The following is an 18,380-nucleotide window of genomic DNA, read 5'->3' as shown; positions in this document are numbered from 1 at the left end:
TAATTTCATAGAATTTTTAGTATCAGTAAAATTCTGCTAGCTTCCAGTTATATCTGCTTTTTTTTCCATTTTCTTTACTGCCTTTTAAAACTCAGCTCAGCTCTTTGAATAATTTGAGAGTCAGAAGCCAATCACAAATGCTGAGTAGAATAAGAATGAAGCACATTATGCTTGAAATGGGAGTAGATTAAAAGCAAAATTAGTGAAAATCTTCTCAAGGCAGAATGCTTTTCCTTATGATAATAAACTGCATAAATCATCGGGTGTTCTCTTTCTTTATGTGGTGAACATATATTATGAAACATTTGTCGCCATTTTTTATTACAGCTTTAACGAGATATAATTCACACACCATAAAATTCACCTTTGTAAAGTGTACACGTTCACAGGATTGTACAACCATCATCGCTATCTAATTTTAGAGCCTGCTCATCACCCTCCCAAAAAACCCATTAGAAGTCACCCCCATTCCCTGTCCTCCTATCCCCTGACAACCACTAAGCCACTTCTTCTCTCTACGGATTTGCCTAATCTGGACATTTCATATAAATTGACTCATGCAATGTGTTCTTTTATACACAATGTTTATAGAAGCATTATTCATAATAGCCCAGAAATGGAAACAAATGCCCATCAACTAATGAATGGATAAGCAAAATATGGTATATTCATACCATGGAATATTATTTGGCAAGAAAAAGGAGTGAAGTACTGATACATGCTACGACCTGGATGCATCTTGAAAACATTATGCTAAGAGTGAAAGAAGCCAATACAGAAACACACAGTGTATCCTCAGCCTTTTAGTATTTTAGTGAGCAATAACTGCCATGCAAATGTTTAGGAAAAATAAATTTGCCCTCTATCATTGTATCCTAGTAAATAAATAGTTTGGATTTAAATTTTGATATACGTTTGTAAATAAATAGGATTTTGAGTGTGATTATTATATTAAAAATGTGGTTCACTTAAACTAATAGCTACCATTTATTGAGCACTTACTATGAACTAAACAGTGTGCAATTTCTCATGTAATCTTCACAATAATGCCATAAGGTAGAAGCTATCAGGTTGAATCACATGAACTTACCAACATGTGATCATTTTTTGACCTTCAAAAAATTGCAATTTCATATGGTTTGACCTTATTATGAGGACAAATGAGGATTATACATGAAGACATGACCATATGAGCTCACTTATATGTGGAATCTAAAGAACAGAATGAACAAACAAAAACAGAAATCGACTCAGAGATATAGGGGAAAAAAATTGAGGGTTGCTAGATGGGAGGGGGGTGGGGATGGGGGAGAAGGTAAAGGGATTAGAAAGTACAAATTGGTAGTCACAGTATAGCCACAGGGATATGAAATACAGTTTGGGGAATATAATCAATAACGTAAAGATTTTGTAGGGGGACACTTGTCTCATTAGGGGATCACTTCATAGACTGTGTAGATGTCTGACCACTGCACTGTACACCTGAAGCTGAAGCTGAATAATATTGAATGTCAACTATAGTTAAATACAGACAGAAAGAGAGAGAGAGAGAGAGAGAGAGAGAGAGAGTCACGGGATGTGGTGTACACATAGGGAATATAGTAAGTGGAATTGTTAACAGCTACATATGATATCAGAGGGGTAGTAGCTTGGGGGAGAAGGGTTATCACTTTGTGAGGGGTGTAAATGCCTAACTATTACATTGTTTTGTATGCCTGAAACTAATAAAAAAATGAAAATGAATAAAAAAAATTCATAGGACAAGAAAAAAAAAAAAGACATGAAATAAGCACTGTTGCAAAGTCACAGTCACCTAGTAATGGAGCAAGACTGAACCTCAGGGCTATTTGTCTTAAGTCATGACACCCTGTTAACCGACTAATTTACATGACAATTTTTGAGTCCCACTTGAAGTGAGCATTTGCCTGTCCTTAGTTGTTTTGTTGTTTTCTAATTGTCATTTTCACTAACCAGACACTTATAACACCTAATTGTCACAAATGTCCAGCTAACATCACACACAAGACTTGATTCAGTACAACCATTTGTCAGAAAAAAAATTCTTTTCAGCCACTCTCATTCCTTTGCTTTTCAAGTGAAGAGGTTTCACTCTCATCATTTTTTCCTTAATTTCCTTCCAAGTCACTCTACTTTGTAAATTGCTTTTAAAGATGTTAAGAACTTTTAGAAATGATTTCTTTACCTATCAGGACACATTCCAGAATAGCCTGAAACTTTGACATGGAAATACCAGAGACTGTGAGTCTGGCTAATAAAAAATCTACAGAAGATGAGTTTGAAATTCACTAGGCATGGCCATTGTCATATGGCAATAACGATGCTTTGTTAAAACAGGTAGAATTATTATTTTTAACTCAATTTCCTGTCATAAAAATGAAGATTAATCCTTGCCTTTTGGTCTATCTCTAGTTTCTTCCAAGTAATATTTCAATGAAAGTCGGTGAGACCATGCATACATGTGGAACCAGATGGTTCTACCTCTGGTTCTACCAGTAGTTACTGTATGAAAGTGAAGCATTAATCTCTGTATGTATCTATATTTCTTATGTGAACTAAGAAAAAGAACAGCACGATCCTATTCCCGCCAGGCATACAGATCCAGAGATTTGTCATCCTGAAATATAGGTCTCTTTATCACCCACTAGAATCATCATCAATATACTTCATGACTTTATATGAAATCATCATCACAGAAGTGGAGCTATCACACTCAGAACCCGAGAGGTGAAGACAGGATGGACAGAACGATTTTTTCTGGGCTTTAGGAATTACGTCCCCACAGAGTCTTACAACATCTCAAAAGAAGAATGATATGGAATAATATAAAATCAAACCTTGACCAGTGGACACCCCCGTTCTCACCCTTATTCCTTTGAGGGTAATCGGAGGTACCTGACTACACCCTCAACTAATATTTCCAAGTTAAAGCATTAACTAGCGATTTTTATTTTTAAATTTCCCTTCAAACATCTGTTTTCTCTCCCCTAGACTCATTCCAAGATTCCGCCCACCAGCATATTATTTTATCTTTCTCTGCCTCACTCTCACCCTGCTTTTGAGAACCCTTGAACTCTGAAGTTCAGAACACATCCTTGTTCATCGTCATCTCAAAAGCACCCATGAAATGTCAGTCACGCATTCTTTTTTCACTCACAGGATCTTAAAATGTTACTCAAAGCAAAAGCGAAAGGTGTTATAGACCAATGATCAGTGAATTGAAGAGTGGAACGTCTGTCTGTCTTAAACTCAGGTGGAAAATCCTGCAAAGACCAGAAAACTAACCAATATGACGAGAAGATGAGCACACATTTTACTTAATAAAAATCTAAAGACTTACAAATACCACATAAACAATCATCTCCATTCCTTAAACTCTACAAAAATGTAAGACCTCATTCTTTTGAATAATTCACCCTGGTACTCGCCATTTTCCTCTGTGCCTCAGCTTATGTGACCACTTTGCCAACAAGCCCAAGATGTTTCCGTTTTCTCCATTCCCACCTTCCTACATTTTTACAGCTGTCAAAGAAAATTACTTTCACTTCTAAAAACTCTAAAATAGAGGCTTGATTATTTAGCTGAGCCCTCCCTCCACCCAAAAAAATTAGCCACTGAAGAAGAAACATTTCTCTTTATTCAACTTCTGAAGTTGCTCCCCATTCATAATTGGATTCAAAATAAATCTTGGTCAAAGCATACTGGTAAATTAGAGCAAAGTCATTTTCAAATGAAATGAATTTTAAATGACGCATTCAAGCATATTAAGGATTAAGTTCTTTCAAGTGAAATAACTCCAAGAGTGCAAGAATGAAGTTTAGTCAAACACTAGGTTAAGCCTCGGGATAAAAAAATGAATTAGACATAACCCCTACCTGAGAAACAGACTAGGATAATATACAGTATGTATAGAAACATAAAGGTATAGTGTGTAAACACAATGTATAGATATTGAGCAAAATTATTTAAAATTTACATGTATGCCTTAGAGTTGGAAAGTATACATTTTGGCACAAAATTGGCTCCAAGTTCAAAAATTCAAGTTATTCATATGCCCATGTTATGTGATCATATCAGTAAGCTGCAATTCTTAATTGGCACATTTTCTCTGACTCTGTGAGTATGGCCTGTTTTCATTTCTATGACAATAAAACGGAATCAGTCTGTCTGGGGGAATGCTGCTCGTGAGTGACTAATAATTAACCATAGTGTCAAGTTCCTGTGGGAGAAGCGCAAGTTTAACTAGTGCTTTGTAAGGTCTCTGGACATGCGGTTACATGTCAAAAGTATAACTAAAAGCACATCTGCCTCTGTGTTTGCAGGATTTCATGTGTGGTGTCATTTCTTATAAACCATGAAGCCTTGATCTCTGCGTATCAGCCTGTACACTTGAGAAATGAAATTCAAGGAGAAAGCGTTTTTGAAAAGGAAAGAGCTAAAGCTCCTGGTTGACGTGCAGGGCAGAAACCCAGTCTCACAAAATGGGGAATCAGTGACCCTCTCTCCGTTATGTTTTCACTGTAAGTAGCAGGGTTGTGTCATCAATAGAAGGCACTACAGACCCGAATCCTACCTTTGCCACCTTCTGGCTGTGTGGCCTTGAAGTAGTCACTTAACATTCTGACCCTCAGATTGCTCATCTGTAAAATGGGATGAAAGAATCCACCTTAAGAGGTTGCCACCAAGGTTAAAAACAATATCTGTAGTTCATCTGGCTCAATGTCTAGAGCAGTTAGTACACAATAATAATTAACGATTCAAACAAGGACTAGCCCAGCCGAAACGCTTGTAATACAGATTAAAGGAATCCTTGGTAAAAATTCCATATGAGGCTGAAGTCCCCGGCATTTCCACTTAATAGGTTTCCATTCTCTCAAGAAATGAAATAAACAGATTATGGCCTCTCTCATCAGGCTGAGTGCATTAGATTGCTGCATCCCTTCTGTATCTATTGTGAATGAGAATGTGTAATTTCTGCCAATATCTTGCTTAAAACCCCTTTATTTGGAAATCACACTTGCTTGCTCCTTGTGATGTGTATAGGTTGGGGGAAAATATGTCCCTTCTCCAGGAAAGTAAAAGGAAGCTGTCATTGGATTTCACCACGGATTCTTCATTCCTGCCCCTGTGAAAGGGATAAACGGGGTTTGGGTGGAGGAAGTGTCACACAGTCCTTCCATTTGCCAGAACTGATCGTGGGTACTCCCTACAGAGGTTTGCCATGGGTCACTGGAACCCCTCTGCATTTGCCCCAGATCACCAGTGGGCACTGCCGGCTCCGGCTCAGGACTGCTCACAGGACCGGAGCGCCTCATACTCAGGGAGGCTGGAGTCAGGGAGGATCAGAGCCGGCTACCTGGAGGGGGGTAGGGGTTGAGGGTGCGAGCACTGATACAATTCCAATATATAAAAAATCAATTGTATTTTCAGAAACTAGCAATGCTGGGGGGTAGAGTGGTGAACAATGAGACAAGACTCCTGATTTTATGGAGCTTACCAAGAAGGTCAGCTCTTAGGTAAAGGAAGATCTGCTGAAAACACTTTAATATTCTACTCAAAAATAGCATTTTTCAATGTGTAAGAGGTCTTCTTTTTGAATCAGAAAAAAACTATGCAACAGCTTAATGACAAGGTTTTCAAATCCTTGAAAATTCAAATTCCAATATCAATCTGGAAGATGCATTTATTGCCCACTTCCAGCAGTATGTTTCACCACTGCTTCTGAAACTATATCCCACCAGAAAATAGACTAGATCAGGAGTGGATGGCTTACATTGAGTTTTCTAAAAGAAACAAATAGGAACTATGAGTGAAGAACTTCAAAAAGCTTAAGGTTGGGAAAGTATTCATTAATGTATCCATTCCAAAATCCCTCGCTGCTTTCCTACTGTGCATGAGACACAGGGCAGTGCTGAGAGTACAAGCAATAGGATAATTTGGAGAAGAAAAATTCCTATGACAACCTATCACTACTCCACCCAGATTTCTTTTTTGTGTAACAAACATGTCATGGACGCAATTATTCAATTATTTCTGTGCCAAAGAATTTTCAATATGCATTAACCATTTACTTGTTTTCTTCCCCCCAGAAAAGCAGGGGACACTACATTTTGAATGGAGAGAGTGAACTTTTCAACTGCAACACCCATTTCATGACCTATAAAATGTTAACCTGTCTGCCTTACTGACACTGCTTCCTCTCAGGTTGTGGCCACCTTCCCCAGGCTGTGGATCTCTCCAGCACCACCATGTCACTTTCAGAGCAGACCTCTGGGCTGTCCAGGCGACTGTCTTCCCAGAGTGGGGCACTGGGCAGAGCCAGGGGCACGTCTGCTTCCAGTGTTGGAAGTGGCTATGGGGGAAGCACACTTGGCTTTGGAGGCAGCTATGAGGGAGGTTTTTCTGCTGCTTTCATGTTTGGTTCTAGTTCTGGCTTAGGTGGTGGCTTTGGAAGTTCTTTTGCGGGAGGACTGGGCCCTGCTTATGGGGAGGCCTGGGCAGTGGCTTTGGAGGCCTGGGGATTGGATTGGGGGGAAGCTCAGGAGATGGCTCTCTAGGTGTTCTCTCTGGCAATGATGGAGGCCTTCTTCCAGATCAGAAAAGGAAACCATGCAAAATCTTAATGACAGATTGGCTTCCTACCTGGATAAGGTCCGAGCTCTAGAAGAAGCTAATACTGAGCTAGAAAACAAAATTCGAGAATGGTATAAAACATGAGGATCTGGGACTGAAGACAGAATGATTACAGTAAATATTATCCATTGATTGAAGACCTCAAGAATAAGGCAAGAATATGGTTTTCAGGGAAATTTTGAGAACTATTTTTTAGTTTTATTTTTTGCAATAACAATGTTTTACAGTGATAATCTTAGATATTTTTTCAATTCAACTATATTTGGAGCAATTTCTCAAATCAAGATACTTAGTTTCATTTTATCGTTTACCATAAAGTGACTCTATTTCCACTCTCTGTAGGAAATATACGTTTCTTAATTTTTAAATATTCTATAAATATATTTTCTTTTAAAAAGTTAAACTGCTTTAAACTCTTAATAAAGCAGCATTTTTAACTTCATCTAAAAATTTTCTGTCGAAAATATACTTGTCTAATACTGATATTTTGGGGACTCATTTTGTTTGTCTTCCCCTATTTTGCCAGATCATGTCTGCCAGCATTGGAAACAAACACCCAGCTCATCTTGCAGATGACAATGCAAGACTGGCTGCCGAAGACTTCAGAATGGAGTGAGTAGAATAAAAGAAAGACTAATAATAATTGACATGTCCCACCATGTCTTCTTATTCTGTTTTCCTGCCTTCGCTGACAGCAAATATTTCAAAACTTCTGCAGTTCACATGCTCCACACACTTAGTGTTTTGGTAAATTTACGTTGGGCATTCTAGAAAGTAACTAGATTCAAACACAATTCACATGTCTTTAAGTAATAGTTGCTTCAACTTAGGGCTTATCTCCATAGTTGTATTGCTGCTCGGCCTTTTGGCTAAGATCAAGTGTGGATCACCATATTTGTAATTTGCTATTGACTCATGATGTGACATGATAATTCCACCAATGTCCTAAACCTCAACCTTCCATGTATCCAAATGAATTAAAAATGGGTTTTACCTGGGAGTTAAATGAAATCAGATCTTTTTACTGATGACACATACACCTAAAATATTAACGATGCACTTATTTTTATATACACTCCTCCTTTCCCATACTCCACCCTCCAGACATAAGGAAGAAATCTTAACGTCCTTTTGCCCCACAAAATTTCTACACAGGATGTGGCAGTGGTGATGATCCTGAACCTGGAAAATCTTGGTAAAAGCTACTAAAAAGGATCAGTTTTAAATTAAATCATGAATAAAAGTTAAGCAAAAAGACTAATTATTATTTTATGTTCAAGTGCTTTTAGTATTCTGTCAGAAACTTCACGAAGAAAAAGGCTACTACTGTTCACAGCCAGGGCAGCCAGCCTAAGGGGAAACTATCCCCTGGGGTGCAGTGCTATTGGGTTTCACAGCTGGTAGGAAAGTATCACTTCATAATTTTTTCACTTCTCTCCAACTGAGCAGAAACTAGCATGACAAAGGAAAGGTAAAAGTTATAAAAGCAAATACAGCTATCATACATTGCAATGCTGCCATTTTAAATAGTTGCACAGATTTATGCACAAAACACCCCTGAAGATGGCAGGAGTCTTATGAAATGAATGTGTTGATTCCCTAAACTGTTTTGCACTTGATTTTCAGGTACAAGACGGAGCAGGCCCTGTGCATGAGCGTGGAGACTGACACCAACGCCTGCACAGAGTGCTGGACGAGCTGACCCTGGCCAGAGCCGACGTGGAGACGCAGCTCAAGAGCCTGAAGGAAGAGCTGGCCTACCTGAGAAAGAACCACGAGGAGGTGAGTCAGAAAGGGCAGCTTTTCCTCCCCCACTCCCACCCCAAAATTAGTTTCAAATGTACACATTTGGAGTTAGAACAGATATAGAGGATTCATATCTCCCTGTTAAAATGGCCATTTGTTTTGCCTGTGTGTGTGTGTGTGTGTGTGTGTGTGTGTGTGTGTGTGTGTGTGTCTGCTGCTGCTGCTGCTGGTATTGATGGTAGTTCCTGTTAAAGTTTTACAGATTACAGGCACTTTCTGATTTTTGCCATTTTCATCATTACGTTGAGGAAATCAGAATTTTAATTTTCCTGATTTAGTGATTTTTTTAATGCAGTATTTTTAAAGTTAAAAAAGCAAACGTTCACCAATAACACATAATGTTGTATATGTTAGAGAAACTGGCTATGCCCAGTGTGATGCACACAGTACTCGGGTGCACGGAACGGACATAATCATGACCCTAGCAACTGACTTCTAAAGAGCTTTCTGCTGGAAATCAACGACTGTGATCCAAACAGTATGAGCCTACGTACTGTCCACAGCCCTTGGTTGAGCAGCTGCTGCTGAAACCCCAGCATACCATTTCCGCCAGGCCTTCCCTTCTTATAAAGGTCCTGGGTCCCCCAGAAGTAGGGCCAACTCATCCATTAGCCATGGTAGGCACATGGCCTGTGGTCATTTCAGGGGCCCAGGAAAATGTCTTACTTTTTTTTAAAATTGAAAGAAAAATTAAAAAATTTAATATATTGTATTACTAATGTTTGTCTTATACCAACACAGTTGTAAAATGTTCCACATTTTTTGTAGAAGAAGAGGCCCACAAAAGTCATAATGGGCCCTGTGCCCCTCTCTCACTTGCTGTCCCCAGGAGCTCCAAGGCTGCCGATCTGACTGCCCAGACCAGGTCAGTGTAGAAATGGATGCTGCCCCCAGAGTGGACCTCACCGGGCTCCTCAGCGACATGAGGGCGCAGTATGAAACCATCTGTCAGCAGAACCGTAAGGACGGGAAGCCTGGTTCATTAAAAGGTACTACTAACAAAAACAAAAGGCTTTGTTTGATATATTCGCAGAAAAGACTGGCGTGAGAGCAGTGCTCCCTCACATCCCCTCATCCCTCTTTTCTGTGACAGAGCGGGGAGCTCAGGAAAGAGATCAGCACCAACACGGGCAGCTTCAATCCAGCAAAAGCGAGGTCACTGAACTGAGGCAAGCCTTTCAGAACCTGGAGGTGGAGCTCCAGTCTCAGCTCGCCATGGTAGAGCCCGTGCAATAAGATGCAGCATCATTTCGATTTCCCAAGAAAATATTGCATCCAAATTACTAACATATTAGGCCATTCAATGGCTGCCTTCCTCATTTCAGTCCCCTCCATTATGTCTGTGCCATTTCCCTCCTACGTGCAGAGGAAATCCCTGGAGGACTCCTTGGCCCAAACCGAGGGTGACTACTGCGGCCAGCTGTCCCAGGGGCAGCAGCTCATCGGCAGCCGGCAGGAGCAGCTGTTCCAGGTACTCGGGGACACCTAGCGCCAGAACACAGACTACCAGCGGCTGCTGAACGTCAAGGCCCGCCTGCAGCGGGAGATGGAGACCTACCGCCGACTGCTGGACAGGGAGGCCCAAGGGTGAATACCTAGAGAACTGAAATTGAAATAACCTCAGTGGCTAACCAACAGGGGACACCTGATGCAGCTTGGGGGGCATTAGAACAAAGGGTTCCATTTAGTTGACAAAAAATATCAAGACTCGTAAAGACATGCCTTGGATTTATTAAGTGCTCTACATTTTGCAAAGTGTTGCCACCCATTACCTTATTTGATAATAATTCATAAAATGCTGGGATGCACAATGGCACCACAGACAGAAGCCTACTGCAAACAAGTTCTAGAACAATCACCCATTTGAATTCTGATACCAGTGTCCCGATGCTAAGAATGACACTTCAAATAACAGCCACCTGAACCACCTCAGACTTACTTTAGCAAATTTTCCAAAAGTAATAGCAGCCTGGACTAGTGGGAAGAACTCAGGACTATAAATCGAGAAATCTAACTTCTGTAACCAGATCTTCCATTAATTGCCAGTTTGCTTCACTTTGAGATTCCATTTTAGGGTTTGAAAACAAAGGGGCACTGCACCAATGATGAAGCTACCGCTGAGCAGAACCGTACTCTCGGTGCATCGTTCAACCTTTCTTGATCAAGAAATTTGAAATACTTTCTCTTCTGGGCCATAGTTTTATGTACATTTCTAATTTAGCTGACATAGCTAACTCCTGATGTCTCCTCATTCCAGGAAGCATGAGGTGATAGCATCTCCCTCATGTTCTTTACAGAGATGGTTTGAAGGAAAGTTCATCTGTGACAGACGCTAAATCTCAAGTACAGTCCCTTGATTCCTCCAAAGGTAGGCAGATTCCCTATGAATCACCCAGAATGAATCAGCATCACATTTATTAATGACTAAAACTGTAAGATCTCATTAAATATTGCAATATTATTAATAATTTAAAGTACATTTATATTCTGAGCCAAGGAAAACCATGTATGCAGAAAAATGAGTAGTCTATACTGTATTAAAACTTTTGGCAAGCCCGGGAAGGAAGAAATCTACTTTACAAAGAGGTATTATGAGCATCGTAACTATTTTTAAGTGCTTAAAAAGATAAATATTTTCATTTGCGCACAAGACAACAACATTTCATTTTCATTGAATAAAATACATTTTTTTAGAATGCAAAAGTCACTTCTGAAAGTTTCAATTTGACGGATTGTATCATACAATCCTAAAATACCTAATTTAGAAAGGTTAAGTTAAACAACAACCAATTTAGGATGGATATCTGAAACACTAACTTTTGCCCCCTTTGTTCTGTCTTTATCTTCAGACCCTATCAAACCCCGAAAAATCAAGACAATTATCCACAAAGTGGTGAACGATGAGATGGTCTCATCCCAAGCTCAGGAACTCGAACAACTCATGTAAAATTTCATAAAATCTGCCCCATGATTGGTTCCTTAGGAATAAGAAATTTACAAGTAGAAATTATTCCTTTCAGAATAAGGTGGTTTCTTAGTTCAATCAACATTTTTGTCTGTTTCATTTTCTTTGCATTCCTACTCACTTTGGGTCCCTTTTGCCCTTCTGAAATCATATTCACTGTACCTGTTATGTCACTGTACCTGTTGGTCTCTATAACAAACCAAAATTGCCTTATATCTTTCTGGACCTGGAGTAGTCTTTTAATAAACTTTCTTTTAGTTACCTGGAACATGTTTTTAATGACAGGACTTTGATCAAGCAGTATTGTTTTAATAAAGCTATTTTTAAAAGATGAACGGAAATCTATACCTTTTTTATTCCAACAATATTGTCAAGGGCAAAGAGAGAGGTTTGTGAAATACTAGTAAGAAAGTAAACACGGGGATAAAGATGTCAAGGTTGGAGATAAAGCTAAGAAAATTCTTTTAGAAGTTTTCCTTTTTACATCAGCGCATCAAGGTTACAGGAAAATCATATTGCCCAGTCCAGGCCTCAACAGTTTTCCTATTGATTTTCTAGGGCCTTCTTTCATTCAGTCAAGAAACTTATTAAACCCCTAGAGTATGCCAGACTGGAGACTTCCAGGAATGGTGATACAGTGAGATAGGGCTAACAGATATTCAAAGGACACACGGAAGGAGGAGTGAACAATATGTCAGAGGCAACTCAATGCTTCATACTGAAATTCACCAGGCAGAGAAAGGAGAATGGGAACAGAGGAAACACATGTGAAAGGACACAAAGGCGTGAACAAATATTGCTTTGATGTCCTCTCTCCTATCTGAGACCAGGGAGGCCCAGGGTGGGGTTTCTACTGAGGTGGGTCAGACCCACAAATCAATAATAGATGTCATGTTCTGGGTTGGGGCAGGACGTGGCCAAAATCTAAGCCTGAGTAGATGGTGATTCAATCTGTGTTGCCAGATTCAAAACTGAAGAAGGATAATAAGAGCAGGATTTAATGACTAAGAGCTGGGGCTCTGAAGCCAGATTGGGTTCAAATTCTGGTTCTGCTACATAATAGCAAGTAACTTAATCTCTGTATGCCTCGGTTTCCTGATCTTTAAAATGGGGTGGGTTTTGTGAAGATTCAATGAGATAACATACATAAAACACTAGGAACAGTCCATAGTACCTAGAAAATACTCAATATTTGTGTCCTGTTGTTATTGACTATATGGAACCAAAATGGTGTGGAGAAATCAGGGGAATTGATGAGCAAGGGGTGTCCAAGGGAGCAGAAGGCAGAGGGAGGATTCATGATAAGCCTGAAGGAATTCCAGAGCTGAGTGCAAAACCGCATAGGAGGTTATTATGCCATTTTAAGATGGCTTGCTTCAGTACGCAGCTTTCTGAAGTCATACTTTCTTTTAATATTTGCTAGTGTTTTCAGGTGCTCCATTCATCTCACTTGATTATGCATAGCAATTCAACTCTTGGTCTAGCCCTCGCCTTCCAGCATGTGTCTAGAAGAACCTTACCTTTCAGACCCAAAATGATTATCAAGGTCCTTTCCTGAACAAGGTCCATAGTCCCCAAGTAAATAATGTCATTTTCCTGGTACTCAGAAGTTGCTGCAAATAGTTATTGTTTAAAATAACATGTTTTCCTTACAACTACATCTGAATTGTGTGAGGTTCAAAGGAGAAATGGGTTTTGCACAAGTATATATCCAGTAGTCATTTCTTAGCTATGATCTTAGCTTTTCCTGCATTCCGTTCTTTTGGAAATATATTCTCCACTGAGCTCCTAGAGACATCACCTCACTGGAAGCTTTTTCTCTGACTCTTCTTTGTGACCTCTGCATGTTGGCTCAGTCCTCTGTCTTCTTTCTCTACACTCTCTCCCTAGATAACATCAACTAACACTTTGGCTTTCAGGTAACCATCTATGGATGAATGTTAGCTAGACTTATTGTGGTGATCATTTCGCAATATCTATTAATGTCGAATCATTATGTTGTACACCTGAAACTAACACAATGTTGTATGTCAACTATACCTCAGTTAAGAAATAAAGTAACCATCTATGCATTGATTCCTTCTTGTGGTGGCCTCCAAGACGGCTCCAATGATCCTCACCTCTTGGTACACATGACCCTGTGTACAGTCCCCTCCCACAATGAACAGAGTAGACCCATTGAACAAGTGACCTTCAACAGTGGGTCTCAAAAGCATTTCAGTCTGGCTTGGTCTCTTAGACTGCTCACTCTAGGGGTAGTCAGCTACCCTTAAGGTTATACTATGGGGTTGGGGGTAGGGGGAACGACCTGAAAAAAAAATCAGTGATTTCACAAAATTTCCCATTCAAAATCAGTCTTATTCTGATAATATCTCAGTGAAAATATTCTATAGTCTTCAGTTGGCAAAGGAAGCATTATATTTCTTATTAAATGTACTTTGCCCAACTCTCATAGCCAAGAAATACAATTAGCACAGTATCCTTATCATGAGATTCCAGCCTTCATTCACTAGACCATAAGCCCTAATTCAATACACACATGAAAGGTCCTTTTGGAATCAGCCATTAATGAACTACAGAAGTGAGAGGTCTGTCAAAAAAAAAAAAAAACAACAACAACAACTCGTAAGGAAAAACCCAAGTACAGGATCAGACAACAAAAGACAAGCACATATTTTATGATTATTTTAAAATCTAAAATTTTCCTAATATAATTTTTACTTTTATATACATTTGTTGTATGTATAGGCTAGAAAAATGTCTGGAAAATATTGTTTATACTAAACTGTGATAAGTGGTTACCTCTTGGGAATTAGCAAGGAGTTTGAAGAATATTTTATTTTTTTCTATTGTACAATTTTAAATTCTTAACGAGAACTGCATGTATAACTTTGATAAGGGGGGAAATGAATTTTAGTTATCTATAACAAATGGGTTTGCAAGTATGTCACAGTAGGAAGGGAACCATCTAGAAAACAATGGGTTGCCAAAGTAGGCGATTCTTTAGGCTTTGTAAGAGTGCCACCTACTGGAATCTCAGGAAATAAACTTTTAAAAAACTCTGCTCTGCATACTTTTGATACTAGAAAGTTTGGGCTTTTTTATTTTTTCAAAAAAACATGAACGAAGGAAGGAGGAAGGTAGAAAGGGAAAAAAGGAGGGAAAGAGGGAGGGAAGGAGGGAGGGAAAAAGGGAAAGAGGGAGGGAAAAATCAAATCTTTTTAAAAGCATAAACATAACAAATTAAAACTTTATTTAAATAAGTGGTATTAGTTTCCAAAAAGTCCACCAGTAAAGAGACGAGTTCTATAAGGCATAAAGAAGAAAACCAGTAATTATTTACAGTTTAAAGAACCAGATAGCCAATCTGAACTACTCAAGATTTTAAAAAGCATCAAATGAAAAATTTATTCATATAGCTGAGTATATAACTTTTTATTGGGTGGTATATGTTTCTTAAATCTTGGAACTGGATCTATGATTTAAATGTCATTATTTAATATTAGTATCAAAAAATCAAACTAAAGAACATTACTGTCTTAATTGTGTCCTCTTCATCACTACAGCTTCTTAATAAAAGCCACGGTTGCAATATTCAGCAACATATTTTAAAAAGGATTTATGATGATCACAATTCACAGTTGAAAAATAATCACCTGGTGAATAAATAAATTATGGTACATTCATACAATAGAAAAAAAAAAGAACAGAGCTATTGACACAAAAACACATTCATGGATGAATTTCAAGATCATTATGCCGAACTTAAAAGAAGCCAGACTCAAAAGAATACATACTGTATGATTCCATTTATATGAAACTCAAGGAAAAACAAATTTAATCTATAATGACAGAAAGAAAATCAGTGGTTTGCCTGGGCTGAAATGGGTTGAAGATTGGAGATTAGCTGGTTAACTGGGAAGGATCACGAGAGAACCTTCCGGACTGATAAAAATGTTCTGTGCCTTGATATGGTGATGGTTACCTGGGTATATCCATTTGTCAAAACTCTTCAAACTGTACATTTAACATGGGTACAATTTATTGTATGTAAATCATACCTCAATAAAGTTAATTTTAAAGTAATAATAATAGTAACAGCCTGTCTTCATGACAACACTGTGTTGGAAGCATAAAGAGGCCAGGTAGGATGATATTCTATGACGTGCTAGGACAGGCTTACATCTGCTCTTAAGCGCTGATTGACAAATATTCAGGAATTTTTCAAGCTGGCCAGCTTGAAATTGGCCATGATGGGAATATTTCCCCGGGAATTTGGGCTGTATTTGTGTGTTTCCCTAGAGAGCTGGTTCACATCAGCACACCACTGAGCCCAGTAAGAACACAGATGCAGAGGCTGATTGCCTGGGTTTGGGGTCCAGCTCTGCCACTTTCTAATGGCTTTATTAACCCTTCAGTTCAAATTAAATTGACTGTGAATTTTAGTTGCTAAAAGATGTCATTGTCAAAGTTTCCCTATGCATATACACTTCAAGAAATGCAAGTTTTTCTTCAAAATCATGGAAGCAGACCTTTAAATAAAGCACGCTAGTAAAACAGCCCACAGAGAGGCGGTACAATGCAACTAGATGGTATTGGTATTTCAGGCTTCCCTGAGTGAGTCATTATTCTACTGAGAACAAGTTACTACACAACTTGACATGATTCATCTTTTACAAAAAGTCAATAATCTCACATATGATCACATTAGCCCTGCATTTTGGAACCCCCATAGAAAAACACGATAAACACAGGGCACTATGAACTTAGCTGTTCAGAATATGTTCCTGGGAGTTACCAGCTTGGAACCTCCCTCCTAAAGTTATATAGACATGCAGTTGCTGCTGAGAAAAGTATGTCCATTTTGAAATATTTTATTTATTTGCAAAAACCATGGGATTTTTATTTTAATCACTTAAGGCTGCAATTTCACATTTCAAATGAACAGAGCTGCAAATACAACCTTTTTTAACCAGCTGAAGTATAATTTTTATTCTTTAAAACAAAAATCATTCAGTTGGTATATTTCTGTACACATGTGGAACATCACATATTCATTTATTTGTGCATTCATTCATTCATTCATTCAACAAATATTTATTTTGATGGAGAAACTGACCTAAAATGGTGGCCCGAGGGGAGAGAGAAGTCCCCAGCCTAAGCCCAGCCCACTTCCGCATAACCCCCTCCAAGCCACACCCCGAGCCAATCACCAGAGGACACCTACCCCCTCCCCAACTCAAGGAAGTCCCTAACTCATAAAAACCTGCTCAAAACCTTGTTGGGGGCTCAGTCTTTGGGAAGGATCCCGCTGAGCCCGCCGGGTAATAAAGCTGCCCTTCCTAACTCTCTGAGTGCCGCTTGGGTTCTTTCCTGTCCTGGTATCCGTAACATTCCAGCACCAACTACATGTAAGTCTTTACACAGTCTGTTGAAAATAACCTTAGTATTTGTGAATTACAGGTAAATGCATGATAAAGTTTCATACATCTCTGTTGCACTGGTGCACATGGAATAAGGTCATCGTCAGTTTTAACCGGCAAAAGTGTCACTGCTCCAATGTGGTATGTGCTGATTGTTTAACAAAGGTGTGCTGAGGCAGGCTTCCCCAACTCTTTTTGGAAGATACGGCACCTCGTCTTTCACTTTTATGTTTTATACCTTTTAAAAAGGGGCAACCCATACTGTGAAACAGATATGTCCAGGACATATTTTTTCATTAGGATACTCTTAAACACTGACTTACATTTTACATTACATTTCTCATTATATAAAAGTACCTGCAACATGTACTTTAACATGCTTTCCCTGGACACCCATTTTAAACAACTGTATGTGCTAATTTTGAATGATAGAGTAACTTTAATATTAAAATTCCTGTCTTATCTACTAAGTGACTGAGTAGGCTGATATATAGCAAGATAAATTTTCAACAATTGTTTAAAAAAAAACATAGAGGCAGTATCTAATCAAGGGAGATAATCATAGAACATAAACTGCAGAATCAGATCCAGGCTAACACAGAACTCATTCCTCAGTGGTGTTACAAAATAAAGCAGAACAATGAAGTCTAGTTTCCCTGTCTTGTTAATCAGAGGTTGGGGGTAAGGAAAAGTCCTCCAGGGGGTGATGTGAAGAGGGGAGAATTTGACTCAGTTCCCCACTGGAGTCGTCAATGGAAGATCTCCCTCCGCTTTGTGATTCTAGGAGGTGTTTTTACAGCTTGTGGAGCAGGAAGGAGCAAGGAGAACTGAATGTTAATCAGTAGAAGATGAGAATCGCTCTAGGGGAAGGTAGGTCTCAGTAGGGAGGAGAACCCAGTGAACATTTTAATCATCATTGTCATCATTATCTGGATAAATCAGCAAATAATTGGCTAACCAGCCGCTTTAGTTTTGTATCTTGGGCATTACAATATTACAACTTGGCCTTTAACTCCTCAGAAATCATCTCTTCTTGTCTTGAAAGTGTTGGCTGTGTACCGTGGTGGTGACAGGTAACAATCAGATTTTTTAACTGCTTTTTCTAAAGTATTGGCCCTCTGGAAACCTAATCATACAAAGCTACATTCCAAAAAATGTGTACTAGGCATCATAAAACACTTGTTATATACACATATATCCAAACATATTATATCATCATCATAATTTATGTCTGTTTAGGATGCTTATGGGTCATTGAACTTTGGTTTGGTCAGAAAAATCACCAAATAAGAAAGCATTCTTTTAACTAATTTATACATTTCAGTCAAACTGAACTTTAGCTAAACGATCCAAGCAAAGTTATTCCACCACCAATGTTGGTCTAAAAATCCTTCAATTGTCACTTTTTAACTAGGTCAAGATCCACATCTCCTGACTCCATCAATTTATTTATCCATTCATTCAACAGATATTCTAGGCACATCCTGTCCATATCTGGCCTTTTGCCTCCTACATATCTGTGATCTAATTACTTT

At 38.8% G+C, this 18,380-nt stretch overlaps 1 protein-coding gene across 1 annotated transcript; it reads left to right on the top strand.

The window, feature by feature from the left end:
- Positions 1-6,266: 6,266 nt before the first annotated feature.
- Positions 6,267-11,404, top strand: KRT12 (keratin 12). The gene is given in 14 exon segments (XM_033091396.1): positions 6,267-6,501; positions 6,504-6,608; positions 6,611-6,745; positions 6,748-6,803; positions 7,178-7,263; positions 8,278-8,324; positions 8,327-8,433; positions 9,287-9,422; positions 9,425-9,446; positions 9,553-9,584; positions 9,587-9,675; positions 9,824-10,044; positions 10,755-10,825; positions 11,307-11,404. Coding segments are annotated over 14 exon segments (1,440 nt in total).
- Positions 11,405-18,380: the final 6,976 nt, after the last annotated feature.

Source organism: Rhinolophus ferrumequinum, chromosome 21, assembly GCF_004115265.2.
Source record: "Rhinolophus ferrumequinum isolate MPI-CBG mRhiFer1 chromosome 21, mRhiFer1_v1.p, whole genome shotgun sequence".
In the NCBI taxonomy this organism is placed as follows: domain Eukaryota; kingdom Metazoa; phylum Chordata; class Mammalia; order Chiroptera; family Rhinolophidae; genus Rhinolophus; species Rhinolophus ferrumequinum.
The sequence above is the reverse complement of the archived record's forward strand: the minus strand, read 5'-3'. Positions and strand labels throughout refer to the sequence as shown.